The sequence below is a fragment of the Anolis sagrei genome, chromosome 5 (assembly GCF_037176765.1).
Source record: "Anolis sagrei isolate rAnoSag1 chromosome 5, rAnoSag1.mat, whole genome shotgun sequence".
NCBI classification, from domain to species: domain Eukaryota; kingdom Metazoa; phylum Chordata; class Lepidosauria; order Squamata; family Dactyloidae; genus Anolis; species Anolis sagrei.
Window position 1 is genome coordinate 192,461,963 of NC_090025.1, and position 24,292 is coordinate 192,486,254.

At 41.5% G+C, this 24,292-nt stretch overlaps 1 protein-coding gene across 3 annotated transcripts in view; it reads right to left on the minus strand.

Moving 5' to 3' along the window:
* The window catches only part of CHCHD3 (coiled-coil-helix-coiled-coil-helix domain containing 3), a 312,145-nt gene that overhangs the window by 74,233 nt on the left and 213,620 nt on the right, over nt 1-24,292 (minus strand). For all 3 annotated transcript variants that reach the window (XM_060776417.2, XM_060776415.2, XM_060776416.2), the window contains one exon: nt 11,887-11,957. In XM_060776417.2, the coding sequence (XP_060632400.2) occupies nt 11,887-11,957 (71 nt within the window). The remainder of the gene's footprint in view (nt 1-11,886; nt 11,958-24,292) is intronic.

Genomic DNA, 24,292 nt, shown 5'->3' on the forward strand with positions numbered 1-24,292 from the left:
ATACCTGCAGGGACATAACTTCCTATCTCAAAACCAGTAAATTTCAGCTCTAAAGGAATGGTGCAGCTGAATATACTGAAATTATTGCATTTCTTGAGAGATCCACAAACCCCTTCCTGGTTATTTCTCTTCTACTTATGGCCATTTCCCTCCATTGTTTTGCAGCATGTGTCCAAATTTTCTATTTTGTACTGTCTGTTAGATATGAATGGTGCCTGATTGCTGCAGTATAGTGGTGTGACCATTGGACTATGACTTTGGAGACTAGGGTTTGAATCCCTATTCATCCATGGAATCTGGCTGGGTGATCTTGGGGAAATCACACCTTTTCAGCCTCAGAGGAAGGCAATGAAAACCTTGCTAAGAAGACCTGGGATCACCTTTGGTTGTCATAAGTCAAAATGACTTGTAGGCACACAATAACACCAAATTATTGGAAGACTTGAGTTACATTTCCAGACTGAATTTGCTTGTTGACCTTCTACATTTACCTGTAAATCTACATCTACATCTGAATGAAATTTCCATCAGTCTTGAAAACATCACTCACAGACCTCTGTAGACCACAAAGGTCTCATTTACTGTTGATCCAAGAGCACAAGAAACCTGCATGGCACAGATATAGAAGACTTCATAATGGAAGTAGCACATAAAATCTCATTTTTGTTGTCTTGTAATGCCTCCTTGAACTGCTGGTGAACACTGATGCTCTCTTGCTGATGGCATGATGGGAAAACACTGCTCCACATTTGGCTGGACTGATCCATATATTGTTGAGAAAATAATGTTGGCAGCAAACCTTCAGCATTGCAGTTGCGTTAAAACATAGACTTTGGGGACGATCCTTCTGTTTAGAAGCTGATGCAGGACGTGAAACTCTGGGTGGGATATGTACTACACATTCTAAGCATGTTTGCCAGTATTAAGTGGAGCTGCTTTGCAACAATACTACAATTAGCTCTATTAATCTCACAGTCGCAACTTGAAGTCACACTGACACGCAGAAGATTGGTTTACGCATTTAACAGAATTGTAAATTTAGCAGCTCAACCTTACTTAATTCTCCTTTTACAGGCAATTAAACAAGCTCTTTAAAGTGCTTTGGCTTGAAACCCTGTCTTCAGTCCTCACGTTCAATTACACCGAACACGAGACATTGGAAAAGCATCAGCGTTCAGTTTTGCACTAACTTTGCCATAATTTACTTATCAAGCGACACTCCAAAAAGACAAGTTAAAAGAACATCTGTTTAATTTAAAGTCTTAAGAGCATGGAAATACATTCTTTAAAAAAAATTATGCACTAAGGCAGACAAAAGACATCCCGCACCCATTCTAGTATGTTCAAGCACATTCTTCATAGGAAATAAGACGATGCTTAGAAGATGCTATAGAATTATCTGCGCTATTGGCCCTCAATAAAATAATATTTCCAGGAACATTTTAAATATGGCATTTTATGGTAGCAATTTCCATTTATAATCAAATTGAGGTGGCTGAAAAATGCTATTCTTACTGTAAGTTCTTGTTTTCCTACAGTCCCAGGGGTCTCTCTGATTCCATTTAATTTTAATAGTTTGCTTCTTCTCTTCAGTCAATAGACAGAGCCAAATCTCTTGCCATTTCTACTCTAAGGAAAAGGGTACCCTTACTCTCTTAGATAGGAACTAGAAAGACCATAGAGCTGTGTTTCTCAAGCTTCCTAATGCCACGACTTCTCGTACAGTTCCTCATGTTGTGGTGACCCCAAACAGGAAATTATTTTTGTTGCTACTTCATCACTGTAATTTTGCCACTGGTATGAATTGTAATATAAATATTTGATATGCAGGACGTATTTACATTCACTGGACCAAATTTGGCACAAATACCCGATACACCCAAATTTGAATACTGTTGTGTGGGGGGGGAGGGGGTTGATTTTGTCATTTGGGAGTTGTAGTTGCTAGGATTTATAGTTCACCTCCAATCAAAGAGCATTCTAAACCCCACCAACGACAGAATTGGGCCAAACTTCCCACACAGAACCCCCCTGCCTTGAAGGGACTCGCTGGTGTGAGCCTCCCTTCAGCCTCGCATGCTCTCCCTTACCCATACATTATTATTATTATTATTATTATTATTATTATTATTATTATTTAGAAATTTTGTATACCGGTCTTCTCACCTCCGTTTCCAACAATGATATCACAACCAATCGTTTAAAAACATCACATTCCGTAATACGCAAACACATTAAAATACCAAAAATACAATCATAAAATTACAATGGTCATGTCGTCACAATAAAATCGTTGTTCATCACCATCCATCCATATAGCCACGAGTTATTGACTCACTTGTCAAATGCCAGTTTCCAGAGCCAGATTTTCACCTGTTTTCTAAAAACATCATGCCGCCATGCACAAGCACATCTGCTTTCTCTTTTCCATTTGAAGTCTTTGGCTGAAAGGCCGGCCAATCACAATGGAGGAGGGCTTTTGGTGTGAGGATTTGCCGTCTGTTTCCAAAAAGGAAGAGGACAGGCAGAAAGATCTTCAGTCTTCTCTGCAAAAGGTGTTCCTAAAACCATCAGAAATCTATGTTTTCTGGTGGTCTTTGGTGACCCCTCTGAAACCCCCTCACGACCCCCCCCTCCCCCGCCAGAGGTCCCAACCCCCAGGTTGAGAAGCACTATTTGTCGTGTCAGAGCAACCAGTCCATTATATTACATTTCTAACAGAACAAAGCAAACAAATAGAAAAATACAAAACTTGTGGGTTTGGTAGTTGGTTAAATGTCTTTTGACCAGTATCTGGCCACTTGGAGTGCTTCTGGTGTTGCTGCAAGAAGGTCCTCCATCGTGCATGTAGCAGGGCTCAGGTTGCATTGCAGCAGGTGGTCAGTGGTTTGCTCCTCTCCACACCCGCATGCCGTGGATTCCACTTTGTGGCCCCATTTCTGAAGGTTGGCTCTGCATCTCGTGCTGCCAGAGCGCAGTCTGTTCAGTGCCTTCCAAGTCGCCCAGTTGAGAAGCACTGCCATAGGGAGACTAACTGACCAACTCTTAGAATGAATCCATCATGCCTTGTAGTTGGATCACCATCCTTAGAGATTTCCAAGGCTACTTGGATAAGTTTCATTCATTGCTTAATACAATATCCTTGGTAAAGCTGACAAGATTTCTTCCCTTCAGCATAAAGATGCAACAGATTTTTTTTTCAATCCAAGAAACTGAAAAATGCCTTTTCTTTGTGAAGCCAAATCACACACACACACACAGAGAAAGCGCAAATGGAGCAGGGCTGCCCAACTAATCAAAAACATTGGGAGCACTCCATGCAATTCTTCAGTTTTTAAGTGCGTACAAATGGTAGCTTTATATCCACAATTGCCACAATTTATGTGAAAATCCTTCCTGCAAATCCAAAACTAATCTTAAAAGTAATGGAAAATACCTTGCAATTTTGGAGGCAGGGAGAGGGAAACAACAACGAGTGGCTTGTTTTTGCATGGGAAAACGAGATGAGCAAGGATTTAATATCCTTGAGCCAAAATGAGATTAACACTGGTGCCAACTGGACCTCCAAGGGAAAACTATTCCACAACATGGCTGCTATGCCCAAAACAGCAAAATACAGATGCTCATTTTAACCAATGAAAAGAGCCAGTCTCCCCAAACAGAATGAATCAACATGGACTCTCCTGGCTCAGTTCTCAGTGTTTTTCTGCAGCACAACCATGCATCTAGACGTCTCCAAACTGAGACTCTGAACTTCAGTTCCCAATAGTTTCATTCACCTTTGCTAGGTACACATTTCAACTTCCAAAGAACAAGAAGATACTACCATCTCTGATAAAGAAACTAAAGGGAACCAAACTATCTCTTGTATTCTTATTGCAGCCTCTTTCTGGGAAGCTGAAATCAATCAAACAGGAGGAAAAAAAAGTTTTCTGTCTGAGTGACTCCAGAAAGGACTTGAAGTCTGATCCATGTTAAAAACACCTTTTGTTTTCCATCTCCTCCTCCTTAAATGCCAGTAGAGAAATCCTGTGTGCTGTATCTTAATTATGTGTCTGCAGCTGTATTTGTCAATATTATTTATATGAAAATGTACACATATTTCCATATGTTTACCAGCAGTGCTTTGTGCTGGGTTATGCATAAAACATGTCTTATTGAGAAAGTGTAGCTTAGGAAAAACATGACCAACTGTTCTCTCTTAATTTCTAACAAATCTGAAACTCTAAATAAGGGGGAACCTGAAACTAGGCTCGAAGAGCAAATAAGAACTGCTGTGCAGGTCAGATTGAAGGCCGGCTACCCAGCACCGTCTCCATTAGCAACTAGCAGCATGTTTCTGTGAAATTTATATGCGTGGGATTGGCTTTTCCTAGTGTGGACTCTCATCCTCAACATACACACATACACTGCTGACTATTTCATAGTCAGAGATTTATTAGCCTGGACAGGGAGACCCTGCTGAGTTGTCATAGCTGCAAACACTGACCTGCTATATCAGAACTTGCACAGAGCCTTGGAACTGTGGTAAGTCTGATGAAACCAGGCATTATAAGTATATTATAAGTCCAACATAAACGGGCTGGCAGAACGTTGGATAAGCAAAAATGTTGGATAATAAAGAGGGATTAAGGAAAAGCCTATTAAACGTCAAATTACGTTATGATTTTACAAATTAAACATCAAAACATCATGCTCCACAACAAAGTAGTAATTACTGTATTTACAAATTTAGCACCAAAACATCGCAAATGTATTGAAACAGCTGTGAATCCGGGCGGGAGGCAGACTGTGTTGGATAATACAGAATGTTGGATGAGCGAAGGTTGGATAAGCGAGACTCTACTGTAAGTTCATACACTACTTCTCTCATGTGCTCTCATGAGCTGGGCTCATGCACATGTCACGTTCCAGTATCAAGAGGCTAATCCCGGAGCTGCTGTAAGGTGACTCCTCCCCAACACTTCTATATTGCAAAAACATTATTTAAGGCATGCTAGTTTGTAATTTTGCCACTTAGCTGCTTTCCTAGTCTTATTAAAGCATTCAAATGTTGAAGGGAGAAGAAAGAGTTGGTGGCTCTTGGGCTTTGGAAGCACTGCATTGTATTTGACTTGAGGACCTTTCAAAGGTCGTTGGAAGCGAAGATGCCAGCACAACTCTAGGTGACTTGAGGGCAACCCTGAAGTCTAACAACAGGAGGGGTCAGTCAAGGGGCAGATCACACAACCTGCCATGTTGTCTTGTATCCCCAAATGTCTACCAAAGGCATTTTTAAAAAATCTCTCTGCTTTTAGAGATCTGGCTGCACAGCATGAAATCTTTGCCACCTACTTTATTTGCAATCTGGTAAGTAATAACCCCTAAGAAGGAGCTGCTATGCCTGAAAATATTATCCAGTTTTGAAAAGCAAACAAAAAAAGGATAGGAATTTGTTGACCCTCAATTGTAATAAGTGGAAAGCAAGTATTTGAATTTTTAAAACCTAGACTGTTTTTGAGGAGCTCCCAGTGGAGCAGCGGGTTAAACTGCTGAGCTGCTGAACTTACAGATCGAAAGGTTGGTGGTTTGAATTCGGGGAGTAGGGTGACCCCCTACTTCTGCCAACCTAGCAGTTCAAAAACATGCAAATGTGAGCAGATCAATAGGTACCGCTCTGGTGGGAAGGTAACGGCGCTCCATGCAGTCATGCTGGTCACATTACCTCGGAGGCATCTACGGACAATGCCGGCTCTTTGGCTTAGAAATGGAGATGAGCACAACCCCCCAGAGTCGGACACGACTAGACTTAATGTCAAGGGGAAAGCTTTACCTTTGTATTGTCGAAGGCTTTCATGGCTGGAATCACTAGGTTCTTGTGGGTTTTTTCGGGCTATAGAGCCATGTTCTAGAGGCATTTCTCCTGACGTTTCGCCTGCATCTATGGCAAGCATCCTCAGAGGTAGTGAGGTCTGTTGGAATTAGGACAATGGGTTTATATATCTGTGGAATGGCTGGGGTGGGGCAAGGAGCTCTTCCCTGCTGCAGTTAGGTGTGAATGTTTAGCTGATCACCTTCATTAGCATTTGAAGGCCTGCCTGAGCCTGAGAAAATCTGTTGCTGGGAGGTGTTAATCTGTGCCTGGTTTTTTTCCTCTCTGTTGTTTAGCTGTTATAATTTTAGAGTTTTTTAATACAGGCAGCCAGATTTTGTTCATTTTCATGGTCTCTTCCTTTCTGTTGAAATTGTCCACATGCTTGTGGATTTCAATGGCTTCTCTGTGTAGTCTGACATGGTGGTTGTTGGTGTGGTCCAGCATTTCTGTGTTCTCAAATAATATGCTGTGTCCAGGCTGGTTCATCAGGTGCTCTGCTATGGCTGACTTCTCTGGTTGGAGTAGTCTGCAGTGCCTTTCATGTTCCTTGATGCGTGTCTGGGCGCTGCGTTTGGTGGTCCCTATGGAGACTTGTCCACAGCTGCATGGTATACGGTAGACTCCTGCAGAGGTGAGAGGATCCCTCTTGTCCTTTGATGAACGTAGCATTTGTTGGATTTTCTTGGTGGGTTTGTAGATTGTTTGTATGTTGTGTTTCCTCATCAGCTTCCCTCTGCGGTCAGTGGTTCCCTTGATGTATGGCAGGAACACTTTTCCTCTGGGTGGATCTTCATCTTTACTCTCGTGGTTTGTTCTTGGTCTTGCAGCTCTTCTGATGTCTGAGGTGGAGTCTCCATTGGCCTGGAGAGCCCAGTTGAGGTGGTTCAGTTCATCTTGGAGGAGGTGGGGTTCGCAGATTCTTTTTGCACGGTCTGCCAAGGCTTTAATCCAGTTCACCATGGAAAAAGAAAATGAAGGAAGACTGCCTTTTCTAGATGTCCTAGTCATCCGCAAACCAGATCAACAATTGGTTCACACCGTCTACAGAAAACCCACACACACAGATAGATATCTACATAAAAACTCCAACCATCACCCAAGTCAAAAAAGAAGCACCATTAAAGCCTTGGCAGACCGTGCAAAAAGAATCTGCGAACCCCACCTCCTCCAAGGAACATGAAAGGCACTGCAGACTACTTCAACCAGAGAAGTCAGCCATAGCAGAGCACCTGATGAACCAGCCTGGACACAGCATATTATTTGAGAACACAGAAATGCTGGACCACACCAACAACCACCATGTCAAACTACACAGAGAAGCCATTGAAATCCACAAGCATGTGGACAATTTCAACAGAAAGGAAGAGACCATGAAAATGAACAAAATCTGGCTACCAGTATTAAAAAACTCTAAAATTATAACAGCTAAACAACAGAGAGGAAAAAAACCAGGCACAGATTAACACCTCCCAGCAACAGATTTTCCCAGGTTCAGGCAGGCCTTCAAATGCCAATGAAGGTGATCAGCTAAACATTCACACCTAACTGCAGCAGGGAAGAGCTCCTTGCCCCACCCCAGCCATTCCACAGATATATAAACCCATTGTCCTAATTCCAACAGACCTCACTACCTCTGAGGATGCTTGCCATAGATGCAGGCGAAACGTCAGGAGAAATGCCTCTAGAACATGGCTCTATAGCCCGAAAAAACCCCACAAGAACCTAACTTTACCTTTACCTTTTAGACTGTTTTAGACCCAAATCAACCCGGGTTGCGACTGCAGCCTTCCAAGTTCAACTGAGTTATATTTCAAAATCACTTGATCCGGTCCAAACTGAATCTTTGTGAACAAGGCACTTCAAATCTGTCATATTTCTCAGAGGAGCATTCAGAAGGGGAAACCCTAATCCTCCAGCAGCTGGTTGAGCTCCCTGTTTGTTTCTTTGTTTGGCTGGATGCATCCTTATATCTTTGCAAGAATTGCTTAGGTGTACTCACTCACACTTCACAGCCCAACCTGACAGGCTTAACAGAGGGGTGCTTAGGTCCAGACTCTTTGTTCATATAGCTTCACTTTATTATTTATTTATTATTTTGAGCATTTGTACCCCATCCTTCTCACCCCTGGAGGGGGACTCAGGTCGGCTTTACAACAGGCAACCATTAGATGCCAAACAAATACGAGGGGTGTTTTTTAAGTAAGGTCCGTTTTGTTGTAGACGCTAGTAGTTCACGCGCATACCGCAACGAGCGCGTGCGTCGTGTACCGACATGCCTCGGGAACAACTGTGCTCAGTTTCCACTCTGTAGCTAACCTGTACACTTCTGTTCTGTGCTTTAAAAATGTTTCAGACTATCAATTCACCCGCCGCATGTGAGGTTCGCTCAGTGATACGGTTTTGGTCAGCAAGGAACCTGCCTGCTGCAGAAATTCATCGACAGATTTGTGAAGTGTACAGTGATACTGTTATGAGTGAAAGCAAAGTGCGTAAGTGGGTACGACAATTCAAAGAAGGCCATGACAACGTCCATGATGTGGACCGCTCCGGTCGCCCTTCTTTGATTACAGACAATTTGGTTATCGGAGCAGGCGGCAAGTTTTTATGAAGAGGGTATTTTAAAATTGGTTCAGAGGTATGATAAGTGTTTGAACAAACTTGGCAACTATGTCGAAAAATAGAGTAAAGTATGTACTTTCTGAAAATAAATTTACTTTTTTGAAATAAACTTTTGTTGTGTACTTATGTCCAAACGGACTTTACTTAAAAAATACCCCTCGTACAATAAAATACACAGTTACAATTAAAACAGCAATTAAAGAGAGTTATAAACATACAATTTAGAAGAGTTCTGCCAGTTCAGAATTATAGTCCACTTTATCTACTCCAGCATAAACTTTCCACCATCTGATTCAGCCCTATCAACTATTTTTTTAAAATATCCCAAACTTGGAGATGTGAGAAGTGAAATCTAGGACCTTCTGCTTTATCACTGGACTTGTAAGAGGTATTGGCTCCCACCAGAACATTTCCCCAATGAAAATATACTGTGTTGTTTTAGGTTTTCCGGGCTATATGGCCATGTTCTAGAGGCATTTTCTCCTGACGTTTCGCCTGCATCTATGGCAAGCATCCTAAGAGGTAATGAAGTCTGTTGGAAGTAGGAAAATGGGTTTATATATCTGTGGAACATGGCCATATAGCCCGGAAAACCTACAACAACCCAGTGATTCCGGCCATGAAGCCCTTCGACAATACACTGAATATATACTGTATTTTGTACTGATGTATCATAAGCTTGACCCAAAGGACTGCAGAACAAGGAACGACTTCAGTGTCCTGTCAACATCTACCCACCTACCTTATTGTGAGACATGAATGTGAGCCTTTTGAACACAAAGGAAAAGGAGTAAAAGCTCTAAATGTAAAAAGCTCCCAGGTTCAACCCCTAGCATTTCTCTTTTAAAAGGTAGGAAAGGTTGCAATTAACAATTAACAGAACAATTAACTAGGTCAAGGAGGTCAGTAGTCTGACTCAGAATAAAGTAGCATCCCATGTTTCACAATTTCCAAACACCCTTCTCCAATCCCTTTGCATTGAAAAATTGTTGAAACATTTGTATATGAAGACAGCTTGCAAAGGCAGACGGGATGCCATCCTTGAGGTGCCTTTCTATGGGACAACTGAGCAAGATGTTGCCTTAAGGCGTCTTCTATGACCTTTTATCAGATTATTAAGCCTCTCTAATGATAGGTTGTCGTGAGGGCGAAGAGCCCTTCCGCAACAACAAGCTTCCCGTAGAACAACCCAATTCTGGTCTCTATCTTCTATTGACAGCATTTATCAGAAAATGGCAGGAAAGTGGGTGGGTGAGTTAAAAGTTTCTAAAATGAAAGCCATGAAATATGATGGATGAGGCTTTCCAGCAAGAATTAGCAACAGAAGCAAGGAAGGTCAGGGCAAAGGTCAGAGTCATTTTGTTCCCCTAATTACTGGTTCTTCATTTAATCCTCCAGAGGGAAAATAAAGGGGATTTAACTCAGCCTTCACCACTACAGGCAAAATTAAATTGTTGCTTTTGGTGCTTTTCTAGCTGTACACAGAACAGAGAAATTCTTCTAAAACTGTTAAAATCCAATTGTCACCACCATAATGTCGACAGCGCTTCCAAAATTAGAAACACTGAACAATAAATAAAACGAAATACAAGGTCCGACTGTGGGCTTACAGTTGAAAACAAGAGTCTTTTGTCAAAAAAAGAGACATGATATAAATGCAAGGAAATAAAATTTTGTAAAAAACAAAACAAAACACAGAATCCAAGCTCCCCACATTTTAATGAGGTCGATCCAGGAGACTTTTCTCCTTCCCCTTACGTTATTTTATATAGGTTAGGCCTATACCAATGCTTTCACTTCCAATTCTATGCCCAATACACAGCTCCTGGCTTGGAATTTTTTGTCAAAATTTCTTCCTTATAAGATCAATACTGTGTTTCCCTGAAAATAAGACACTGTCTTACATTTATTTCTCCTCAAAAAGACACTCTATGGCTTATTTTTAAGGGATATCTTAGTTTTAAAAGTATTTATACTGTTGCTGGTCAGTGTTGGGGCGCAGGAACTCCGCTCCTCATAGCTGGCTACGGCCTGAAAGTGGCTGGGAGTGCAAGGACATGGCAGCGAGAGCAGAAGAGGTGGTTGCAGCAGCACACACCTCATCGAGGGGAGGGATAAGCCGCCTACAAAAAAAGAAAGGTTACCCAGCCCTAGCGGGGCTGTAGAGGTGGCAGCAGCACCCTGTGCCCCAAAGAGCCCCCCACCTGTTGCCTCCAACGAGGGATAGTGTTGGGAGGGCCGAGGAGGCAGTAGCAAGATCAGAAGAGGTGGTGGCACCCGTCCCAAGGAGCCCCCAACCTGTTACCTCCAACAAGGGAGAGTGCAGGGAGGGCCGAGGAGGCAGTTGCGAAATAGCCTGTTGTATCCCAAGAAAGAGGGTGCTGGGGGACAAAGGAGGGAACAAAGAACCCCCAAGGAGTACCCAGGGGAACAATACTAGGAGCCAAGGATTGGCCCCCGCTCCCCCGCCCCAGGCTTCAAACCCTATCTTAGGAGGTTGTCACAATGCCAGGGCTCTGCCAGTACACAGGCAGAGGTGAACCAAAACAAACACCTAGCTTGTGTTAAACTGTTTAATTAAAGCAGCACTTCCTTTCTTGCTGTCCAAAATATAAAACATAATAATACACTCAGCCAAAGAATAATAAAACAAAACTGCTATCAAATGCTGATGAAGGTTCAAGAAACACTGTAGTCAAAAGGTCCAGTCCAGTGGTCAAACGGCAAGTTCAATGACTAAAGTCCAAGGATCAAGAGTCTATACTATAGTCAAAAGCCAGTCCAGGCTCTAGAGTTCCAAGGGTTCAGGCAACAGAGGCCAGGATACCAAAAATCCACAAACCTGGGGAAACACCACCAGCAACCACAACCAAAATATAACAAATACTTTTCTCCCAACATCAATCTCAGGGCTAGCTCCTTATAACTAGTAAAGCCCAGCTGCAACCTATCTCTTGCATGCCTCCACCCTTAACTGCTTTCACCTATAAACTCGTACAGATTATTCAGCCCTTTACAACTAAGACTTACATTAACCCCTTCCATCACCAACTGCTAGGCCTGCCACTACCAACCACCATCAACTGCGGAACATAATGCATGACACAGGCCTCTTCTCCTGGGATAGGTAAGGATGGACGGCTGGGACAGCAGCCGTCCATCCTCTAGTGCCTATCACTATGTCTTATTTACAGGTTATAGCTTATATTGCACAAATGCTTTAAAATCATGCTTATTTTAAGGGTATGTCTTATTTTCAGGGAAACACTTGCAACTCATTTTATTTCAGTTTTAACTTTTCTACTTTAGACTGATAAGACTAAATCAAAATCCAGCTTTCATACAAACAAAACCAAAACCACATTCACAGTCTTCAAAAAAAGACAAGAGAAAAGAAAATGAAAAGGCCTTACTTGAATTTGGATTCTACCTCATCAACAGCTTTTTGGTACTCCTCGGTGGTGACTTTGTAGAACTGTGCACTCTGGAAAAATGAGGAAATAATTAGCATATTTGAGTCATAGAATCAAAGAGTTGGAAGAGACCACATGGGCCATTCAGTCCAAGAAGTGCTTATCAAAAGATAAAGTACTTTAAGGTAAAGTTTAGTCAATCTTGATGCCCTTGGTGCAGAGACATTCACAACTAAATTTCAAACGCAATTGCAGGTGCAAATACATGAAATTTCCAGTTATGTTTGCTTTATTTAGTGAAAAATTTCACAACCGCAAAGTAGTTTGTACTCGTGTATAAGTCTAGAATTTTTAGACAAAAAAAATGCCCCAAAACTTATCCATATGTCAATTTAAGTACAATACCTTACTTCTGATCAAAACAGGAACTATCCCCTTCTCTGACTACAGTGGCAAAAAGCAAGAGTTGAGTCAATCCTGGGAGAACCTTTAAAAAAGCACCAACCCTCTCTACTTTCTCCACTGTGGTGTCGCGTCTGGCCTTTTTGAATGCCTGGGCAGGAAAATGGAAGTGGAAGTGGCTGAACCAATAAGACAGTGCTTTCCCTCTTCATGGAACAACCCTTGACTTATCCATGAGTCATATCAGCATCCATAATTTTGGTCCACAACCCTTCCTTAAAATTATATGTGAGTATATATGGCAGATGATGGTGATCATCATTTTCTTTCTATATACATCTACATTCTGTCTATTCAAGCCTGCTTTTTCCTCATGAGTAGACTTCTGTCCAACTTCTGTCCTTTCTCTACCTTTTCTTCTGGGTCACCTCTGTCCTTTCCTTCTTTTTGGGCCTCACTGCTTCCGTCTGTTTTATAGCTCATCCATCCTCTGCTACTAGGCTCCCCTTCCCCCTTAACATCCATGACATTCAAGTCCATACAACTCCTTGTTTCCAGCTTCATCTCCTCAGTCTTGCTCTGGGCTTTGTGATATCACAATGCCTCAGCCAATGGTAAGAGCAAATGTCCATCATAACATGTCTTGACATAAATGCTGCCCATAGCGATAAATCATATGGCTTTTTGTGGGCATGAGAGATCATGCCATCACATCCCTTGGTTAAATTTGATGCTTTTACCTTATTGCCTGCAATAGTCAGGATCCTAAATTAGTATCCACATATAAACCCCATTCCTAAATAAAACTCCTTTAAAAGTTGTGCCTCTTTTTGATGCTTCAATGACATTGCCACATAGATGGGGTATAAATATATAGGAAATAAATAAATAAATGTCATAAAAACGAGAAAGGCATTGTACTTATTACAACAGCAGAATAGATCTTCAGAATTCCATAATTACAGATAACATAGCTAAATTTTGTGCAGCTGCCATTGTTTGTCATAAGTCATTGACAATATTCCTATAATGTTCTAGGTGCAAAGATTATTTCAGACGCAGACTGCAGCCAGGAAATCAGAAGATGTTTCCTTCTCAGGAGGAGAGCAATGACCAATCTCGATAAAATAGTGAAGAGTGGAGACATCACACTGGCAACCAAGATCCACATAGTAAAAGCAATGGTATTCCCTATGGTAACCTACAGATGGGAGAGCTGGGCCATAAGGAATGCCGAGCAAAAGAAGATAGATGCCTTTGAACTGAGGTGTTGGAGGAAAATTCTGAGAGTGCTTTGGACTGAGAAAAGATCCAACCAGTCCATACTTCAGGTAATAAAGCCCGACTGCTCACTGGAGGGAAGGGTATTAGAGGCAAAGATGAAGTACTTTGGACACATCATGAGAAGACAGGAAAGCTTGGAGACAAAAATGATGCTGTGGGAAATGGAAGGAAAAAGGAAGAGGGGCCAACCAAGGGCAAGATGGTTGAAGAAACCAATGCCCTCACTGCGGGAGAAGATGCAGGTCAAGAATAGGACTCCACAGTCACCTACGGTTCCACAAGAATACTGATTCTGGAAGACTATCCTATTCAGTCAACGAGGGATCGCCTAAGTAAGTAAAGTAAGGTTGAAGTGACTGGCTTGACTCTGAAGGAACTGGGGGTGGTGATGGCCAACAGAGAGCTCTGGCATGGGCTTGTCCATGAGGTCACAAAGAGTTGGAAGCGACAGAACGAATAAACAACAACAACAACAACAACAACAACAACAACAACAACAACAAAATGTTCTGGTACAATGTATTCCGTATTTCATTTGTAATTTATGCGGATGCTATTTTATTTTCTTCAAGAAAGATTTTATATTTTATAGATTTTTTTTAATTCATCACAATGTATCTTGCTATTTGTTTCTTCTGTCATGGTCAAAATAAAGTCTCAGACAATCAATATACAGATCTATTCAAAGAATCAAAGAGCTGGAAGACAACACAAGAGCAATCCAGTCCAACCCCCTGCCAATTCAAAAATAAATTCCATTGAACTCAATGGAGAGTCGCATTCAACAAGAATGCCACCCAAGTTAAATCAAAACCTTATGCAGTTTCATATTGGTTTTCTCTTTAGTTCATGCTCAAGAACTATGAGCCATTCAGAGATCTTTATCAGATCACCAATCCACACAAAGCATCACAAATAACATTATCTAATCTAACTATGTGTGTGAGATAAAATGTTATTCCAGGGTGGTTCAGGAACTGTGTAAGAAACAAATCACTGGACTGCATTACAACTATATTCATATAGCATACACTTATTCATTATATAGGGAATAAGTCAGCATAGGTTTTTGCTCCATGAAAGAAATGTTCTGTTAAATAAGTCCAACAGAATATGCGATGTATGAAGTCTGAAAGATAAAACTGGAGGTAAATTTGATTAAGTTGAGCAGGCCTGGTCATATTTTAAATATTAGCACCATGGACAGTTCCCTGAAGGCACTACTGGCTGGGGCTCTTCTTCCTATGTGAGTGCATGGGTCTTCAAGTTTCCTTATGGCAACTCCATGACTTTTCTGCATTTTTCTTAGTCCAGGAATCCTCAGAAGTGGTTATACCAGCTGCTCCATCTGAAATGTAGCCTAGAGCACCTGATATTTGTTGGTAGTTTCCAAAACAAGTATTAACCAGGACTTAGCTTCGAAGATCAGATGAGATATTGTGCTTTTACAAATTCCACCCAACTAGTCAAAGCCATGGTATTCCCTGTAGTAACCTACAGATGTGAGAGCTGGACCTTAGAGAAGGCCGAGCGAAGGAAGATTGATGCTTTTGAACTGTGGTGTTGGAGGAAAGTTCTGAGAGTGCCTTGGACTGCGAGAAGATCCAACCAGTCCATCCTCCAGGAAATAAAGCCCGACTGCTCATTGGAGGGAAGGAGACTAGAGACAAAGTTGAAGTACTTTGGCCACATCATGAGGAGACAGCAAAGCCTGGAGAAGACAATTATGCTGGGGAAAGTGGAAGGTAAAAGGAAGAGGGGCCAACCAAGGGCAAGATGGATGGATGGTATCCTTGAAGTGACTGGACTGACCTTGAAGGAGCTGGGGGTGGTGACGGCCGACAGGGAGCTCTGGCGTGGGCTGGTACATGAGGTCACGAAGAGTCAGAGACGACTGAACGAATGAACAACAACAAAGAGGTGAAGCCATATGAAGACTTCCACGGACCTGTATCACAAATAACCACACATTCCTGCCCGAATCTAGCATCTTTCTGGAAGGTTGTCTCTGGCAAGGAGGGCGTAAGAAGAGGTACAGCAGTCTCATCCTATGGTGGAATAGTCTGTATCTTGTTCTCTTCTAGGCCTTCCTCCAGTTATTTCAGCCCTTTCCCCAGTTATTTCAGGGGAATGACATACGCCAAGTACACATCCCTAAAGAGAGATGTGTGCACCTGCCCTTCTACCAACTCAACCCTTTCTAAGTCTCAAGGGCAAATAATATTGAAGCCATAGGCAGAAACAGTTTTTCCTACATCTTGAAATGTCACAGCTTCCCCATGAGGAACAATAGCATTCTGAAACAACAGTCTATAAAAGTGGTGACATTTTTATGATTAAATAATGTCTCTGGTAATTTGTTTAAATATATGAAACCGCTTTTATGACAATGTTACACTGCTAGTATTGGAACTAAGGCATATCGCTATGGAGAGGATCCAAAATACACAAGTGAACAGATTCAGAGGATGGAACAATGTAGTTACTTTGTGGGATAAATTGGGAAGGAGCTTTTGCAGACCCACCCAACTGTCTCTGCTTCAGAAAGAGGATATGCTTTTGTACATCAGAACAGCTACATTAAAAAGGATCAGGACAGGACTATTCATTATGCCTCTGAACTTGAGTCTCGAAAATCTGACTATTGCTTCTTTTTTCCAATGAAGAATCTGAAAGTGCCAATGTTCTAACAGAATGTCATCTCATTTGCAAAAGACCCTGTCCTTTCTGCCCTAAATACAGAACATCATTTGGAAGAGGAATGTGAACATGAAAGATTGTGTATGTAGTTCCAGTTCTCGGGTTGGTGTGGGTAAGATCTGAAGAACATGGTGCAAGTCATAGTGAGGTCTACAAATCAGTCGCTATCTTGTTCTCTACTGTAGTGACTTTGCTCTTGAAATGGGGAAGCTGGCCAAGAAAATCCTGTGACAAGTTCACTGTATGTTGGAAACAACTTGAAAGTATACAAGAAAAACAAAAAAACACTACTTACAAAATGATACACTTAGTGCTGAAATCCTTGCTTTCATTTCATTAGGTTGTGTAATTTTTAGGCTCCAGCATCACTGAAGCTTATTTGGCCCTATATAAATAATTCATCTACTTCCCACTGCAATTTGTATGCCTGTACTCAACAATCCTTTTGACCAAGCCACACATAATGTGTTGGGCTTCTATAGCATGTTTTCTAGTGCTTAAATGCTTTCAAGCACATTCAATATCTCTTATAGTAACATTCTAAAGAATGTGATTCCTATATCGCAGATTAAGAAAATATTTTAAAATCCAAGATTTTTAAAAAGAAGGGGATTTTCAAAATCCCAAGGGAAATAAAAAATGTGAGGGGCTTCAAAAATCCAAAAATCCTCATGCTCCTTTCTTATTTCCACCTCATACCTTGAACAGACTCAGTTTTCTGTCCCTTGACTCCTACGTCCTTTAGGGGCTGACAGGAAGAAAGGGGCTGGTGAGTGAGCAAGATTGTCAGAATACCACAACCACATCATCCTACAGGACCTCCCCGATGGTCAGAAAGTACCTGCATCAGATTGCACTGGCCATAATGTGCAATCCTCTAACTCTCCCGCCCACAAAATTACTACATGGTGAGTGAGTGGGTGAGAGAATAGCTGAGTTTTCCTTTGAGATGCTGATTTCCTTCCTTCAAGCATAGTCTCAGAGAAACATTTGGTCCAGATAGGAAAATGAGGGAAGTCCACCTATGATAGATAGCAAGAGGAAAGACTCTTTGCTTCCTTGCCATCCTTTCCTACCAGACTCTACATTGCTATTCAGTTGGGGAAAAGATGTGAGTCTGGAAGCTTATCCACTCCTAGGTAAAGCAGCCAACAACAGAGAAGTCTTTTTGCTTGTCAGGTTTGGGCAGAACGTCCTACATTGATCTGCCCTGGTGAGACCATAGAAGACACACTTCTGGATAGGTGCTCCCAGGTTGTGACGCTCCAAGAAAGATGGGGTGGCTTCCATTTTTTTCTCTTACCAAGTGAAAACATTTGCTGTTATGGGTTGACTGCAAGGGTTTTTAATTGTGTGTTGTTTTGCTGATTTATCTTCAGCCTTTTAGCTGATTTGCTTAAATGTTTTTAATCCTATGGTCAATTTAGTTCCATTATTTCTAGTATGTGTTTAAATTTGTTTGTAAACTGCCTTGACTGTTACTATAGGGGAGATATATCAGAATCATGGATTCAAGTCAAGGAAAGTCATAGTCCCACTATATTCTGGGCTGTTCAGGCCTCATCTCAAGTACTGCATTCAATTCTGAGCACCTTATTTTAGGCAGGCTACAAATTAGAGCAGAGGTTCTCAACCTATGGGTCCCCAGATGTTTTGGCCTTCAACTCCCAGAAATTCTAACTGCTGATAAACTGGCTGGGATTTCTGGGAGTTGTAGGCCAAAACACCTGGGGACGCACAGGTTGAGAACCACTGAATTAGAGTGGGCTCAGATAAGGGCAATAAGGATAGTAAGAGAGATGAAGAACAAAATATATGAGGAAAGGGTGAGGGAGCTGAGCATGTTCTGTCTAGTGTACAGAAGACTATGAGGTGATCTGATTATTTCTTGAAATATATATCAGACTGTCACAGAAATGAAAATGAGATTTATTCTCTAGCCCCAGAGGGTCGAGCCATACACAATAGTTTTGAAATTACAGGAAATTCTGATTGAACCTTAGAAGGAACTTCCTGAAGGTAGTAGCAGTTCAGAAATTGAACCAATCCCCTTTAGAGGTGGTAAGAGCTCTTTCTCTGGGCATCTTCAAAAAGAGGCTCAACAGCTCAGCCTAACAAGAGTTCCTACAATGAATGAGGAGTTGGGACTCGATGGCCTATAGACTCCCTCTCAACTCTATAAATAAAATAATACTCATCATCATCAGGGATAATGCCAGTTATTTCTCCAAAGATAAGGAAGAGGGCTTGCCGTACAGGATGACATTTTGGAAGCACCCCATGTCCATGAGATTGCAATCGCTCTCTAGGGAAGCAATATTTCTCAAGCTGAGAATTTGTTAGGTTTGCAGTTAGAAGCTTTTGACTCATAATGCCATAGAGCCTCTGCAGCAGATCAAAATCTTTCTTACATGATGGCAAAAAGGTCACAGCTAAACTATCTCTGTTTTCACGTTCCAAATTGGACCAGAAGACAGGCAGCGTGACATGAAGTTCCACTGTTCTTGTCTAAGAGGTGATGAACCTTATTTCACCAATGACGGAAAGGCGAAAGCTCCATTTGGAAAGGCAAAAGGACAGATATTTAATCAACTGAGTCGCTATCTTAAGCTTTCCCTGGATGTTCAGAGTTCACAAGGGATCTATAAAAATCATTGGAAAAGACATTAAGCTGAGAAGAAGGGTAAAATTGTGTTTTGGGGCCTCATACCTTTTATACAAATTATAATAAATTGGGTAACAGACACCACAGTCAAAAGGGCACATGAAGATTAGGGTAAACATGTGGTTTCTCAACTCTATGCTTTCTTTCACAACCGAGGCCTCATAATTCATTTGTCTGCAGACTGAAGTTCCAAGCATGGTGACTTTCGGGGTAGTTTATTTTTTAATAAATCATTGTTGGCCGGTAAGAAAATGAAAATGAAATCCTCTTCACACCACTGACCCCTTTTGCATTTAGCAATCTCGCTCATCCAATGACAGTCACATCCAGGATCCTCAGATACAGATAAAATCAATAGGGATGTGATTAGACAAGCAGACGGACGACAATGCGCACATGGACAGGTCACCATTTGAGATGATGAATAGTCCTCTATCAACCAACACTCCCCTCTGATGCTAACATTTACTATAATCTCATTTGGGCAGCGATTTATCTTTCTGCTGCCTGATCAATAAAGATGAACACAACAGTTGTAAGGATCGATTGCAATTTTTTATCATTTTAAGGCATGAAGGTGCATTTCTGACACAAAGGCAATATTCTTGCGCACTTGTTCAGCTTTTCTTGTTTGCTTTTTATAAGCTGCTGTTTGAGCCATCAGCTGAGTTGCTACACATGTTGAGAAGCTTTAATCTGACTGCAGACTATTAAACTGGCATTTATCAACTCAGATTCAGTTTAGTAAGACTTTCAATTGTCATAGTTGTTCACCGGAAAATGTGCCTGCACGCACACACATGAAGACGCAAATGAAATGGACCAGTGCTATATTTTTCTCACCTGACCACCTTTCCCTTTTTGAAGAAAAAGTCAGCAACTAGGCAAACATTGGCCAGAAATAATTATGATCGCTTTGATGGGCTGCCAATTAGAAATTATACGACTGTACAGTCTTCTAATGTACTGGCAGAGAAATTGCTTTTTCCTTCTCAGCTTGTTAACTGAAACTGTCCCTTGGCATGACAATACATTACCGTCATAAAACAGTGTTCGGTGAAGTTGAGTTGGCACTAAGAACTCTGCTCTGAAAATCAGGGTGAGACCCATTCCAAAACCAGTGAAATAGAGGGAAGGGTTCTTTTGTGTTCTTTCCATGTATTAATTCTAAAAATAGAACTTGGTGTGCAGGGAATTCCATGAGTGGGCCATAAGTGTGTGTAATGTTGAACTAAAACTTTGGGAAACCATGGTACAAATCCTCGCTTGGAAACCCGCTGGGTAAATGTATTGTCGAAGGCTTTCATGGCCAGAATCACTGGGTTGTTGTAGGTTTTTTCGGGCTGTATGGCCATGGTCCAGAGGCATTCTCTCCTGACGTTTCGCCTGCATCTATGGCAAGCATCCTCAGAGGTAGGTAGTGAGGTCTGTTGGAACTAGGAAAAAAGGGTTTATATATAAGAAGAAAACTAAGGATCAGGAAAACACATCTACTGTGCTCCCTGACTTTTCTTCTGATATATAAACCCTTTTGCCTAGTTCCAACAGACCTCACTACCTCTGAGGATGCTTGCCATAGATGCAGGCGAAACGTCAGGAGAGAATGCCTCTAGGCCATGGCCATACAGCCCGAAAAAGCCTACAACAACCCACTAGGTAAACTTGGACAAGTCACACTCGTTCAGGAAGGCAATGGCAAATCCTTTGTGAACAAAACTTGCCAAGAAAATTCCATGACAGTTGTTGTGGAGTCAAAAACCACTTGACAACACAAAACAATGGCAATTGACAAACAATAGACTCTCTAACCAGAGTTCTGGGATCACCTTTGGTGTGTTGTATTGGGAGACAGTTTTGTGTTGTTGTTCATTCGTTCAGTCGTCTCCGACTCTTCGTGACCTCATGGACCAGCCTACGCCAGAGCTCCCTGTCGGCCGTTACCACCCCCAGCTCCCTCAAGGTCAGTCCAGTCACTTCAAGGATGCCATCCATCCATCTTGCCCTTGGTCGGCCCCTCTTCCTTTTGCCTTCCACTTTCCCCAGCATAATTGTCTTCTCTAGGCTTTGCTGTCTCCTCATGATGTGGCCAAAGTACTTCAACTTTGTCTCTAGTATCCTTCCCTCCAGTGAGCAGTCGGGCTTTATTTCCTGGAGGATGGACTGGTTGGATCTTCTCGCAGTCCAAGGCACTCTCAGCACTTTCCTCCAACACCACAGCTCAAAAGCATCGATCTTCCTTCGCTCAGCCTTCCCTAAGGTCCAGCTCTCACATCCGTAGGTTACTACAGGGAATACCATGGCTTTGACTAGGCGGATCTTGGTTGCCAGTCTGATGTCTCTACTCTTTACTATTTTATCGAGATTGGACATTGCTCTCCTCCCAAGAAGGAAGCGTCTTCTGATTTCCTGGCCACAGTCTGCATCTGCAGTAATCTTTGCACCTAGAAATACAAAGTCTGTCACGGCCTCCACGGTTTCTCCCTCTATTTTCCAGTTGTCAATCATTCTTGTTGCCATAATCTTGGTTTTTTTGACGTTTAGCTGCAACCCGGCTTTTGCGCTTTCTTCTTTCACCTTGATTAGAAGGCTCCTCAGCTCCTCCTCGCTTTCGGCCATCAGAGTGGTGTCATCTGCATATCTGAGGTTGTTAATGTTTCTTCCAGCAATTTTCACCCCAGCTTTGCATTCATCCAGCCCCGCACATCCTCGCATGATGTGTTCTGCATACAAGTTAAAAAGGTTGGGTGAGAGTATGCAGCCTTGCCGTACGCCTTTCCCAATCTTGAACCAGTCTGTTGTTCCGTGGTCAGTTCTGACTGTTGCTACTTGGTCCTTGTACAGATTCCTCAGGAGAGAGACAAGGTGGCTTGGGATGCCCATCCCACCAAGAACTTGCCACAATTTATTATGATCCACACAGTCAAAGGCTTTAGAATAGTCAATGAAGCAGAAGTAGATGTTTTTCTGAAACTCCCTGCCTTTCTCCATTATCCAGCGGATATTGGCAATCTGGTCTCTCGTTCCTCTGCCTTTTCTAAACCCAGCTTGAACATCTGGCAACTCTCGCTCCATGTATTGCTGGAGTCTTCCTTGCAGGATCTTGAGCATTACCTTACTGGCATGAGAAATAAGGGCCACTGTACGGAAGTTTGAGCAGTCTTTCGCATTTCCCTTTTTTGGTATGGGGATATAAGTTGATTTTTTCCAGTCTGATGGCCATTCTTGTGTTTTCCATATTTGCTGGCAAATGGCATGCATCACCTTGACAGCATCATCTTTTAAGATTTTAAACAGTTCAGCTGGGATCCCATCATCTCCTGCTGCCTTGTTGTTAGCAATGCTTCTTAAGGCCCATTCAACCTCACTCCTCAGGATGTCTGGTTCTAATTCATTCACCACACCGTCAAAGCTATCCTCGATATTGTTATCCTTCCTATACAGATCTTCTGTATAGTCTCGCCACCTTCTCTTGATCTCTTCAGCTTCTGTTAGGTCCCTGCCATCTTTGTTTCTTATCATACCAATTTTTGCCTGAAATTTACCTCCAATGTTTCTAATTTTTGTAGTATCCCAAATTTTTTTTGTAGTATCCCAAATTTTAGATACAGTTTTGTAGTATCCCAAATTTTAGATACACCATGCAAAATGTGTTATTATTCCAAACTATTACACAATTTGAATTAGACTAGTGATAGTCAAATGGGTGGTAAATATTCAGACCATCTTTACATGAAAGCAAACAAAAGTGTTTTTAAAAGGCAGAAATATTACACCAGTTTCTGGCACACTGGGGATGGAAAATTACCAGTTCCGCACATTGAATAGCCTGGGAAACATTAGAATTAGCCTCTATTTTGGTGAAACAAAAGAGGAAACTATCCATGGCCTAATTACAATTCTACCTTTGCAATGTAGCAGCCACTGCAAAACAGATCTACGTGGGACTTCTTATTTGCAGGAAACAAATAAATGTGTGAAATAATAATAATAAATATCCCCCACAGTAGCTGCAGGTTCATTTCAGCCTTATAAATACAAAGATAAGCCAATTTTATAGCAATTTTCATCTTGAAGTACGTTACAAAATTGTATGTTGACACAATAAAGGCAAAACTAATGAGGAAAATGCAATACATGGCGTTACTGCAAATGCCTTTGCAGGGGAATATTAAATCCATGTTTCTTCTGCACGACCTGAAAGGATGTTGTGAGATAGCAACACAATAAATAAACTATCCTCTTTAATCATGATGGGACTTGCAAACAGAGGAATTCTTGAATCTGAAACATTAGGAATATCAGGCACGAACCACTCCTCAATCACTACAGTGGGCCCTTAGTATCCACGAGGTTTGGCTATTGGACCTCCCATGGATACCAAAAACACTTGTTTGAATTCAAATAATGCTTTACATTCGAGTAAGCACCTGTTTTTCAAGCAGCACTAAAATTTGGTTGAAAGTACATGGGATCCAAAGTCATTACATCCAAACAGCATCTGGCATGGAATCAGAGCTTAGAAAAATCATTTTTTAACTAAAAGGCCAAGAAATACTCCCCCACCACACCAAAATCAATGTGAACAGTTGCAGGGTGAAAAATATTTCCAAGCTCTGTGTGGAATATGCCCAATCCAATTTTTCTACAGCTCCCACACAAGGAAATATTCTACAAACTTGAGAAACATGGAAATTTGGGTATCAGGCACAAAACACAAACATTGGAAAACCTTAGTGAAAGAAAATAAGCTCATGTACAATATTACAAGGTCAGGTATCTTGTTAGGTTATAGAAAATCATAATGTTAGTAAATGTTTAGGAATGTGTGAGTGCGTTTGTGCATTTCTAATCTGAACCAGGAATCATCTGACGATGTTCAAGAAACGAAATTACTAAAAGATCCCATGGTATCCAAGCTAGTAAAAGCTTATCAATATAAATGAGAATAATAGAGGTTTTACTACATTTGCCGGTTGCTTATCCATACACTATCCATTTTCAAAACTGAGGGACCAAACACAGCTTCAGAAAGGGATAGTGTCGTCATCTTGTTCTAGATGTTTAGTCTGAAGTTCTGTTGCGCCATATCTCAAAATTATCGTATATGGGCTGTGAAGGCTCAGAACTGGGGTGCCTAAAAATATATATCCAATGACATGACTCCTTTGCATTCATGCCATAAAGGTCAACATGGGAATACAGTTGCTGTATATGTGCAAGGTCTACAGAAGAATATTTACAAGCCATTACAACAGTGGTTCCTAACCTTTTTTTTTTTTTTTTTTTTACCAATGACTACTTGATGAGGGAACACTCTCCAACATTAGTACCAAAAGGATTACTAATCAGTTTTTG